We start from the raw sequence: 12,264 nt of genomic DNA on the forward strand, positions 1-12,264 counted from the left end.
CAGAGATCAACACAAATAGGCTAACCTTACAATAGGTGTATTTACAATTTCTGGAAAGAATGAAAATTTCCATGAAGCACCAGAACATAGGGTAATGTAGATTATTGTAAGACCAGTAAACTTGATGTAGGTATTTTGTGTATTCCACAAACTTTAGAATATCGACAATTCAAATAAAATCAATGGTGTCAAAATAAACACATTAACTTTTCTGAAGCCAAGAAGTATTTTTTATACATATATTGATATATCATGTAAACACATTTTATCCAGAGATTAAATCAAACACCAAAATACTGGAACTATTAGGGTGGCAAGAAATCTAATTTTCAATAAGCCTTAGCAAGTATTAATTGCTTATGACTTTTCTACAGCAAGCTTTTAGTCTGTTCAACTCCTCATTGAGAAGAGTTATATAGTGCTTCAGAGGGAACACGACTGGAACCCAAGAAAGGAAATTTTTCTTTTCCAGATCTAATTCTTGCTATGTAATCTTTAACAAAGCCTAATTTAGGTATTTCAGCTTCTTCCCATGAACAACAATAGTAAATCCATTTAATACTTTCTGAAAAGTAATCAAGAATCTACAAACTAAGGTCATTGTTTGCATTGTAGATCCATTTTAGTACTGGCTTTTACATTCCTAACTTCATATCTTCGTGTAGAAGGAGAAATAACAAAATTTTTAGTAATGCACATGAGTTTCTATTAAAAGCATAGTCACAGTAGGTTAAAATGCTAAATATTTTGGTTCAAATGATTAAAATTATTAATTACAAGGGGAAGTTTCTATAATTCCATAAAACAATATTTAAATTTATGTAATAAACACTAAATTATCATCTTACATTTTTCCTCCTAGACCTTGCAATATCCATTCTGATCACTTCAATGGTGGCAGACCACCAAGCATTCATCATACCACTTAAGAAATACCAAATGAAAAGCCAGAACTCACAATAATGTAGGCAAGACCCATGTGGACTAACCTGCTGCTGGGTTTTGTCTTGCCTCTTTTTCTTTTTTCTCTCTTTTTTTTTTTTTTTTTTTTTTTTTAAGGAGACATTTCCTCTGGCATACTTAAATTACTACAGCTTGCTTCACACAGGCCTACAGTTAAACACATCCCAGAACTGTATTATTACAAAATTCAGCAGCCTACCCACAAAGTTATACCATTTCATCAGCCAGTGAACTAGAGATCCATCATTTCTACCATCTGTCAACCTGTTCCCAGGCTGTTTTAAAGTCAATTAAGATATTATCTATGCTAGCTATACCATACCATAACTTCCTCATATTCTTGATCTTCTTGGTTATCATCTTCATTTTCATCATCTTCTTCATCTGGTTCAGGTAGATCCTCATCATCATCTAACTCTGCCAGCAGAGTACTAGCTCGGCAGCTATCAAGAAAATCTATAATACACATATATATTTACATACAGAACAAAAAGAACGAACAACTTTTAAAGCAAAATTTTGAAAATTAAAAAACAAGAGCACTGGGAACAGTGAAAAAACAAATCCTACTTAAACAAGAAAAAGAGAACTAAAACATTGTTTATGGCATAGTAGGATTTAAAACTGTGATAAAAGCACACACCTGACAAAAAGTTCAGAGGTCTAGTCAGTAGTATAACTAACAAAAGCAGCACTTAACATTTGTATAATTAAGAGTGATCAGCAAGAGTGATCAGTTTTTCATTTGCTCATATCAAACGTTTTACAATTACACTTATTTTAAATTACAAAAGATTGTTAAAAAATGGTACACAAATGTATACTGTCTGATTCTATGTTTAATTAATTTTAAAAAACAGGTTAGCAATGTAATTTCCACTAAGAATGTGTGGCTTAGACCTCAAATGACAGTGTAGAGGACATTTAAAATAAACATTTTAAAGTGATATTTTTCAAGATTCAATTGCTAATTAGTTTCTGTAACAAGAAGCTGAAGACAGGCAGAGTTCAATTTCACCTACCTAGTACTAAGACTTAAAAAGCAGCCCCCCAAAACCAGAAAAAAAGTTCACAGCAATCCAAGGTGGACTGGGATGAATCTTTGAACTTTTACATTTTTCTATATACATATAAACTATCTATACCACCCAAACACCCTTTGAATTGTTGCCAATGCCTCAAAAGAAACTACAGGGTAACTCTATTTGCCCAGTTGTTTATGATAGATTTTAAGACTTCATCCAATCAAATATCAAATGAGACTTAAAAATTAAAAGAATACAGGGAGATGGCACCTGCAAATATCTTAACTGCCTCCAAGCAGCTCAATCCCACTATGCATTGAAATGACTGGATATTTTTCAAGCAATTTCAATGGGCTTTAGGAGAGGCAACAAAATAGAACACAATCCAATCAAATTTTAAACAAATCAAGGATCTTCTCTTTCGAGAACATCTCACAATCCAAAAAAACTTTCCATTAGGAAGTATCTTCCCACATCTAGACCAAGTTTTTCTCAACTTCATTTCACCAACTTAATTCCTAGATATTATCAACCTAGTCAACCAATCTTCTTTCATAGTATTCATATCCTGCAAATAAATTCTGTCCTAATGTCTGTTTCTAGCATACAGTGCCCACTTAACTCTGGAATTTGTTCCTCAAATCATATAATTCCATTCTCTGTGTCATTTTCATTTCTTTGTTCTTTCCAATTTTTTGCAATTACTATTATGGTATTGAGTTACCTGGAACCTCATATACTGTTTTAAGTATATAATGTACCTAAGAGTGGAGGCTTTTCAATCACTGAGTAATACAAGTCACCTCACACTGAGCATGTAGCATGGCTATACAACACAATGAGAAATAACATTTTTATTTTAGACATTCATATGCAAACTACATTAGCTACTAAACTCATTTGATTAAGGAAAAGATTAAGGGCCTAAATAGATATAATAATAATAAATAATAATAATAATCTGCTGAAAATAAAGACCTGAAAACATAAGGAAGTACTGCTACGTTAACATTATTTTACTTACTGCCTTACAGAACTAGTAACATATGAACAGCTCAACTTTCAAATACTTTTCAGTAAATAAACTACTACATGAGAAAATCATAACAACGGGAGAGAAAGAAAGAGTCATTAATGGGAAATCTGCTTATGTTCATTTAAAAATGAAACTTACCATATAAAGAATATTCTGCCTCCTGCCCTGTATCGCTCTCACTAGATGTTGATGTTAGGCTAGTAGTTAGAGTATTACTAAGCGACTGACCAACAGATAAAACTGTAGTTGCTGTAGCTACATTGCTGCTGCTAGTAACACTGGATGTAGACATGGTCACTGTTGATGTGGTACCAGTTGTAGTCAGATTAGGAAAACTTTGGGCACCCATAAGAGGAGAAGCTATAGATAAAGATATGGTAAGATAAAATAAATGATTTGATGACTTGAAGAGTACAATTTACATGCATGAGTCCTGTGTTGAAAAATATATTTGGGGTTGAAAAATTATCATATGTGTTATTTCACAATAAAGAATAACAGACTAAAGGGCAAGGCTTTCCCATTTTAAAAGTGCAGTCTACAATGCAGATGCCCACTTCTGAGCATATTTCCTTGCATACATTTGAAACAATTTTATTAAATAAATCCCCAAATCCCACTGTAAATCTGAAATGGCTTAATTTCATTTTCAACATATGAAAAGTATTTCTGAAATCTGTTATTCCAATACTGTGCCTGTCTTTAAGCCTAAAGTGTAATTTAATCTCTTAATGGCAATATAATTAAAATTATACAGGGAAAACAGTTTAACTATATATAAATGAACTGAGAACAGAACATAAGACAAATGTGAAACGTGATTTTTGAACATTCTTAAAGCAGCTCTGACTTGTTATCTTTCACTTAACTATTAGCACATATGTTCATGATGGGCAACAAGCTTGAGTTGGCAGTACTGCAAAACACGCGACTTAATACTTTACTCATGTTGGATGACTTCTATTAATAATTTTCAAAATAAGCAACAACTAAGAATTTACCTTACTGCACACGCAAATAAAACACAGTAAATGCATTTTAGTTAACAACTGAAACAAGACTGAATTAACTGTAAACTCAGTAGAAAGAATTTCAGGTAGTGTACATAACTGAGTATAAGTTGTACCTATGGGCAACTACACATTTACATCCCTATCTTCAACATGTTTTCTCACATGCTTATCTTCAAACACAGGAAGTTAATCACATGTTTGCATCTGCAAATTTGAGGGGTCACCTACACTTAAATTTAAACCTTACGTTTTTCAATCTACCTTTTCTAAAATTTATCAAATGCAAGTTTTGCGGTTTTAAAGTAAACACATTTCATTACGCAAACTGAGGCACTGCTTTCTTAAAAAAAAAAAATTAAAAATCTTGATACTTAACTTCAGACTATTATTGAGGTTTGCAAAGGTTACTACCCTTGAAGAAGAATACAATACAACTAAGATTCTTCCCCTAAGTGGTAGCTTTTTGAGAAAAATAAGTGTTACTGTTTATTTTCATTGTTTGTCAAATACTACTTTTTTTATTTTTTCCCCCTCCTTAGGAATGTAATTAACAGTTTGTAAATAAAAATATAAAAATGCAAACAAACAAACAAACAAAAAAATCAGAAAAAGTGACCCAAGCAGGTATAGTACTTGATAGTATTTCTATGCATGGGGAAGGAGAGAGTGAAGTTTTAATTTAGGGTTGTTAATAAGCCTATGATCATCTCTATGAAAGCATGGAAATTTTCCAATCCAAAGGGGTTTTCTTTTGTTGTTTAAGAACTTGAAAGTAAGCTGTTCAGTATTCATATCTCCCACCCTCTTCTAACTAATAACAGTGAACCTCTGCTGTTATAATAAACAGAAAAAGCTATTAAGTGACAGCATTTCATTTGCTTTGAATTCAAAAACAAATTGAAACTGGCTACCCTAGACACCACTTAACTCCTGGCAAATCCTGATGTTTCTAAATGCAACCACTACAGCAAGTCCAGAAGACTTACATCACTAATCATGATTTCTAGACTTGACTTTGGGGGGATAGGAGGGGAGGGGGAGGGACGGGATTTGTTTTGGATTTGTTGTTGGGGTTTTTTTTGTTTGTGTTTTTTGTTTGATTTGTTTTGTTTGTTTTTGTTGTTTTGTTTTGTTTTTTTTTAAACCTGGACAGGCTAAATAAAAATAAAAAAAAAAAATCCAGGCATTTAACAATGCTCTAATATAACCTCATTGAGACTGCTCAAATTTAGTCTCTGATCTCTTTGGGTCACAAGTTCCTATTTACAGTTTCTATTTGTATAAAATATATAAAAAAAAAAAATCATTCCTACATGAGGGATAATTTTAAAATATTAATGTATTTTAATATTAAATCCAATTTTAATTTGTCACATTCTTATTTGCAGCTTTAGCACTGTATAATATCAAACATTCATGAAATCTGTTAAACATGCTGTTGAAGTATCTTACTATGTTTTTCAAAGGTGCTCTCTCTCCCACCAGCACAAAACTACTTCAGAACCAGAGGCACGAACTATCTGCCTAAAGTTACTGGAAACCTTAAGTATCGTATTACATTTTAAATGCAGGCATAAACATTTCCCCCTGCCATATTCACAATATGAATGTAAGAATACATAAAAAAAAATCTCCCCAACGAAAAAACAAACCACTACTAAAAAAAATTAGAAATGCTAAAAGCAAACACCACATTTTTAAATAAGGAAGCACAGAAGTCCTAAAAAAAGCATGAAAGCTTAAGAAACTGAGTGCTTCTTTCTGGCTTGGGTAATTTTACTTTTTCTGACTTGCCTACCTCATGACATGCAGCTCTTCGGTTAAAAATCTATCACCATCACTGAACAAAATACCTAACAAGGCTGGTTGAGTAACAGCTCCAATGGGAGCAGGCTGAAAATTCAGTAGAGTGAACTCACAACAAGCAGGTTTACAACTTACTGCTAATAAGTGATCCTACATATAATCTGAGAACATGCAAGTGTTAAAGCATGTACGTAAACCCATTAAATCATTGTTAACTACAAACTTCCTTACTCTTAATATGCCTGAACAGTTTGCCGAATCTAAGCCTGAATGACCATACCATCTTTAGAAAACATACACAGTATTAGAGTACATAAAGTTATTCAGCCTGACAGAATGCAGGAATCTTCTAAAATTTCATCATTGTGCAGTTTATTATTTTCTGTCTACAGTGTTCTTAGCTCCTAAGCTCAGAGACTTCACAATATGCACAAATGGCCTTTCCAAATGAAAATGGAAAAGTAACAGAAATATGCCGATACAAGGTGAGTATACTAAATCTACACAGACCACAAAGCAAAAGTATCCCACGTTAGCTACTGTTGCTAGTCTTCCAGCCTCTTGATCTAAACCCATGTTCTCTCTCTTCCTAAGCATGTAATAGGCATCATATTCAAATTATTTTCTATTTGATGGGTACCACAGTGTAATCTGACATCATACGGCAATGTAACACTGTCCAGCTGACATGAGTTCTACAGGTACACGCAAGGTTGAGGCTGCCCTAAGGTCATTTCTCTATTAGGCCAACAGAATCCAAACTTCTTTAAGTCTAATGAAAGCCAAAAAAACCACAAAAGCTTTGACCAAAAATAAACATAGCTTACTTACTTGCAGTACTCATGACATTTCTTCCCAAAGTATTAGTATTGTTATCACTGCTACTTCGACTTAAATTCATGTTATTTGTGGCATTGGTACGTGCTATGTTTGCCACTCTTCGTACAAAGGATTCCAGGCTGGAAGTTTCTCGAGATGACAAGTTAGGAACGCTTGCACTGGAGCTCATTGGTGCCCCAGCAGCCAACAAAGAACTGACTGAGAGTCTGTTACTTGCTGAAGAGCTTAGAGGTCGTTGGGAAGCTGCTTCTTTATTAGTCAATTCGGAGACTGAACTCACGTCAGGAGAGCTTACACTAACAATTCCCATGGATATAGCACTGGACTCCCCAGGAGTACGTATTGAGTTATCAGGACCTAACTTTCTCTCTGCATTTTCGTTTCCCATGTCCGCTGTTAAGGTGCTGGTGCTTGCACTGGAAGATGACCCTACTTCAGCCTGAGGCACACTATCAGCGGAATACAGAACAACAATTGGTTCATGGACGTCAGTGCCTGAAACTATATTTTCCTCCATTACACTTTCTGATCTCCGCTCCATTTTGGTCGAACCCAAGCTGATGTCGCTGCTACTGGCCACGCTACACACAGAACTGCTGCTTCCTTTTCTACTTGAGGAGCCTGCAGCAGCAGTCGTCTTGTCTGGACAGTTGTTTTTCACCAAGCTGCTCCATGACTGCGTTGTGCCTGAAACAGTGGATGAAACAGGTTTGGGTGATGCCGCTGAATCAGGGTCGTACCCTGGTGCAAGCTTGAGGTCAAACTTTCCTTCTGCGCCCATACGGTAAGAGTTAGAGCCACCAGCATCCCAGGTGACATCAATCCAGCCTGGAAAGGGACAGGAGTGTGTGAGATCCAGCAGAAAGCAGACAGGAGCGTGTCAGACAGTAGCTCCACAACGTGGGATCAGCTTCTCATAAGGGCTGTATGTCTAAGTTAATAAAAGTCACTAAATAACCCCTAATGCCAATTAAAAAGGAAGTGTTTAAATCTAAACAATTTTGTTTTTTAAAGTGTTGTTAACATTGAGGCAGCAAGCATGATCAGCCTCTATCTTCAGGGTCCCAGAATCCAGCCAAAAGTAAAGTTACCTTCAGGAAAGAACCTCACCTATTAGGATTTCTCATAATTTTATTATTAGATTCTCTAATATCAGAAATGTATATTAAAAATGTATCATCATGGCTTTATTAGTATCTGTCAAGAAACTGTAATTCTTGCAAGGGCATTCTACAGTGTTTTTCATTGATAGATGCTTGTGTATGAGTATATCTACCCGACAGAAGACGTTATATGAAACTGATTGGTTTGGGATTTCTTATTTTTGTCCTGTAACATGTAAGAATTAATGTACTGATACTCAGCTTTTTAGTTCAATAATTTACACAGACTCAAACATTTCTTATGCATAGGAAAAGTCTCACAGCAGTCAGGTAAGGACTACTGCAAGCAAGATTTCAGGGTTGCAAGAAGAATACATTTCTACTGGGACCAAAACAGTGCTGAAAAGAGATGCTAGTCTTCAATTCCTTTATTAAATGATTATTTAGAGTACCAGAACTTTTGTAACAGTTAAATGTAATAAATCTGCAATTATGAGGGTAACATGCAAAATTTAGCGAACTAGGACAGAACTAGGGGCAAAATAGAATTTATTTTTGCTTGTCTAAGTGTGTTGCACAATTTCAGGGTCACCTAAAAAAATCCTTCCAGTATTTCTCATTGTATGTTAACTGTAACAAAATTTGGTTTCACTATTTTAATTCAAGAACATTTTCTTTAAAAATAAAATCTCTAAACCTTAGTCATCTTTTGTAACAAGATGTCAGGTCCATATGCACACACATTTTTCATTAACAAAGTAGAAAACTACTAATTTGAAGTAAAACATTCTTTTTAGTACTGTCAGGTGCACTTTTACCTTATAACTATGCAAAATCATCACTTCTAGACCAAAACAGAAGATCACAGGCAATATTCTATTTAGAAATATCACTCTGGTGGAAGAGTATTTAAAAATGGATTAAGTTTTCAGATACAATACATAGACATCTCATCCCACCCTGAGGAGGTTTATATCATGTTGTTCTTGTATGATTTTGTTCCATCTTCATGAGCTATATCTGAGTAGCTATGTGTCACTAAGCCTTTGAAGGGTAAAGTTGTGAATTTTTGAATTTTTGCTTTTCTACAGTTTATTTGCCTTTCTTATCAAATATGAAGAAAAAGAAAGAAATTCCATACTGTAGTTAAACAGTATCATTCTTCCCCTTTATGAATATCTGCGCAGGATATTTTGTAAAAGCATAACTACGTAACTCCTCCTGTTTCATATAATTCCTTTTCCTAAAATACTAATTAAACAGTTTTAAACCTGCACAATTTTTTACTACACATTATGTACTTGGAGTCTTACTGCTCCATCATTAGAGCCCTAAAACAACTCAAGATTTGTCTAAACATGTGAATAATGACAAAAAGTCAATGGGATACTATTTTTAAAATTCTATTTGAAAGACAACTGTTGTAGGAATAAGAGCCTGCTCATACACATTGCACACTGTTTGGCATCACCATTTGATAAACGAGCCTCAATTTCACCTATGCTTCAATGGGAAAGTTTTACTGGAACATAGGAACAAAAACACTGATTTAGTAGAATACTACTCACCAATAATACCTAAAGTCTTCAAAGTGAGAATGTAGCTATGGATACTGTTGCATCTGATAAGAACAATACACAGATGATGGAAGAATTCCCTACAAGCTATACTGAATGGCTTAAATAAGATTCAAAGTTTCGAAACATTTTAAGACATTTTGGACATTAAAGACATACTTTGGACATTTCTCCAGGTTTGAGAGGCTGACAACTCAAACTAGAGGAAATTTTAAAATCTGGCTAAGAAGGAGCCTAAAAGTGGCTGAAGATGCTTCAGAAACAAGGCAAGTTTTATATACCCCAAAATAGGGGGAAAGCAGGAAAAAGGTGGAAAGTACGTTCAGCTGACAAGATCATCACCTCTTCTGGAGCCTCTTCAGTATCTTAGCTTCCTGAGCACTGACTTCCCTGGCTGTTTCAGGCTTTTATTTTGCTCCATAAATTAATTACTTTTCAAGATTTTAATTAAAAAAAAAAACAACCAACAACTTGATCCCAATGAAGCTAGCAAGGTAGGAAAGGTACAGGATACAACAAAAGTCAAGAAAAATAACTGCAAATGCTAAGCTAGAAGAAATGAAGAAGGTAATTATAGATTTTGCAGGTCCGAAGCTTAATTAATCAGTTTGCATCAATCACCTTTGTTTACTTTTTCTCCTTTGTAACAGATGTCTAAATAACAACTTGGTATTTTAATTAAGTAAAGCTCTAAAAAAGTTTCATTTACAGCAAGAATTTTTTTTTCATGCATTAAAATGGAATTTCACAAATGGACCACAACAGTTGTAATATTTGAATTCCTTCTCCCACAAATATTTAAAATTATATCAATTTCTTCAGGACACTACAAAGGAAATACTTTAATGCTACCAATTCCACATGAACTAATCATGCTACAGACGTTCACAAATTCAGGCAATTCATGCTCACCGTTATGCAATTCTCCTGTAACAGTGCCTTCACCCTGTGGGCTTCCATCCTGATCTCTCCATTTCCAATCAATTCCTCTGATTACACGAGCTCCTGGAACCATATATTTCAACACCTGGGAACGGACCAGACGTCGCTGCCTTCGCAGATTTGCCTCAGCTTCTTTAGCAGCTTTTCCTACAGAAAATGTAAATTGAAAAGAAAAGACTTAAAAAGTATTGAATAGGGAATAATTTTGAGCTTAAGTTTCTAAGCAAGTTCCATTGCAAAAGATAACCCGCTTTTTCACACTGATTTTTATATTGTATGTTCATTAGCATTTTAAGCAAACAAATAGGATGTACACATTCTTTTCCTTACCCAGTTGATCCTCACATACTCCATTCACAGTGCCATAAAGTTCAAATCCAGACAAGGAGAGGTAGTGTGTTTGCCCACTGGCATTCTTTCCCATCTGTTTTATTCTAACATGTCTCCAACCTTGTTTCTCATCTTTTGGAGGATCTAAAGGCCATGTTGCTGTAGACCTTTAAATTTGGGGTGGGGGAGGAGGGGGGACAAAAAAAAGAAAAGGCAAACCCAAAAAGCTTAGTACCAAAAGCAAACAAAACCATAATGCTGATCATGTATGGATAAAATCAGAAAGCTCCCAAGAATATAAGATCCATAAAATCTATTAACATTAGGGACAGACTCTGGATGAGTGCTGCTGTTTAAATTTTGCATGTTATTTTTTTGAGAAAATAGTGAGTGATGGAAAAGCACAAATACCATTATGTGAACCATATAGAGAACTTATAAATCACTTATTTTCCAGCACATCCTTGACAATTTAGATCACGGACTATTTCTTTATATAGTTGCATTATTACACTTACAGTACACATTAAATTAGTCTACAGCCAAGCACATTTTTAACTGAGCCTAGTTTTATAAAAAGTGGTAAAACACACTAACATACCCTGGTTCGTTGAGACTACAGTCATCAACATGAGTATACAAAGTAGTCCAGTTCTGTCCATCCTTAGATACCTGGAAAACCCAATTTCTGAGAGCAGATCGTCCATAACCTCGAGCATGGCGTAATGTGTAAGCTGATGGTACAACCCAAAGGCCAAGATCTATGGCAAACCAAGCATTCTTATCATCATTAGTATGACAGTTGAGCGCTGAACTGTCGCGGCTTAGGATGTCTTCCAAACGGCCATAAGGTAGATTTCTTCCTTCTGAGGATGTAACCACTACTAACCCATAGGCTGCTGGATTTACCCACTCATATGCAGTTCTGTATTAAAAAGAAATGTACTGTTTAATTATTACTTATATTAAAAAACCAAACAGGTATCAATAACATTTGACATTTACTGTACATTGTAGATTACAGCTGAGCTTATTACAAACCAAAATTATTAAAATTTTATATAATTAGATAACTTTAGAGATGTTCCAAACATCACTTTACCACAGTGGTTTCAAAAAAAAAAAAAAAAAAAAAAAAACCAACCAACAAAACCAACCAACCCCAAAATAAACACAAACCAAAACACTGAACAAGACCACCACAACCAAAACCAACGACCCAAACTTCCCCACCCCTTCCTTTCTTCGGTAAGCATACAAATAAATTCTCAGCACAACTTCAGAGATTTGTATTTGCCTATTATTTAAGTGGAGTGAAAAGGAATGTAATTCTATTGATCAACAGTAAAAGCAAAGATACCTCCCACTCCTAAAAAATTATAACTGATTTAATTTCATTATGAATTGTATCTCCCCATTCCACTCCATGGAACTGTTTATTATATCTAACATCAAAATATTTAGCTTTGAAGAAACTCACTTTGCATTTGTCCCAATCCAGTAAACAATTCCATTTTCATCAAAATCATGTTGATGCCTAAAAACAAACGTTTGGCCTTCACGTAGTTTTCGTACAAAAACAAATGAAGCCCTATCAAAGTCGTACCACTGCTTTGCTACCTACATATG

The 12,264-nt window shown here is 34.6% G+C and overlaps 1 protein-coding gene across 1 annotated transcript in view; it reads right to left on the reverse strand.

Moving 5' to 3' along the window:
* Positions 1 to 12,264, reverse strand: part of HECTD1 (HECT domain E3 ubiquitin protein ligase 1) — a 65,771-nt gene that overhangs the window by 13,989 nt on the left and 39,518 nt on the right. The window contains exons 21-27 of the mRNA XM_082484893.1: positions 12,116 to 12,255; positions 11,237 to 11,560; positions 10,636 to 10,802; positions 10,276 to 10,452; positions 6,675 to 7,511; positions 3,163 to 3,384; positions 1,286 to 1,419 (exon numbers count right to left, since the gene is read on the reverse strand). Of these exons, the coding sequence (XP_082341019.1) occupies positions 1,286 to 1,419; positions 3,163 to 3,384; positions 6,675 to 7,511; positions 10,276 to 10,452; positions 10,636 to 10,802; positions 11,237 to 11,560; positions 12,116 to 12,255 (2,001 nt within the window). The remainder of the gene's footprint in view (positions 1 to 1,285; positions 1,420 to 3,162; positions 3,385 to 6,674; positions 7,512 to 10,275; positions 10,453 to 10,635; positions 10,803 to 11,236; positions 11,561 to 12,115; positions 12,256 to 12,264) is intronic.

Source organism: Vanellus vanellus, assembly GCF_965231255.1.
Source record: "Vanellus vanellus genome assembly, chromosome: 6".
NCBI lineage: Eukaryota > Metazoa > Chordata > Aves > Charadriiformes > Charadriidae > Vanellus > Vanellus vanellus.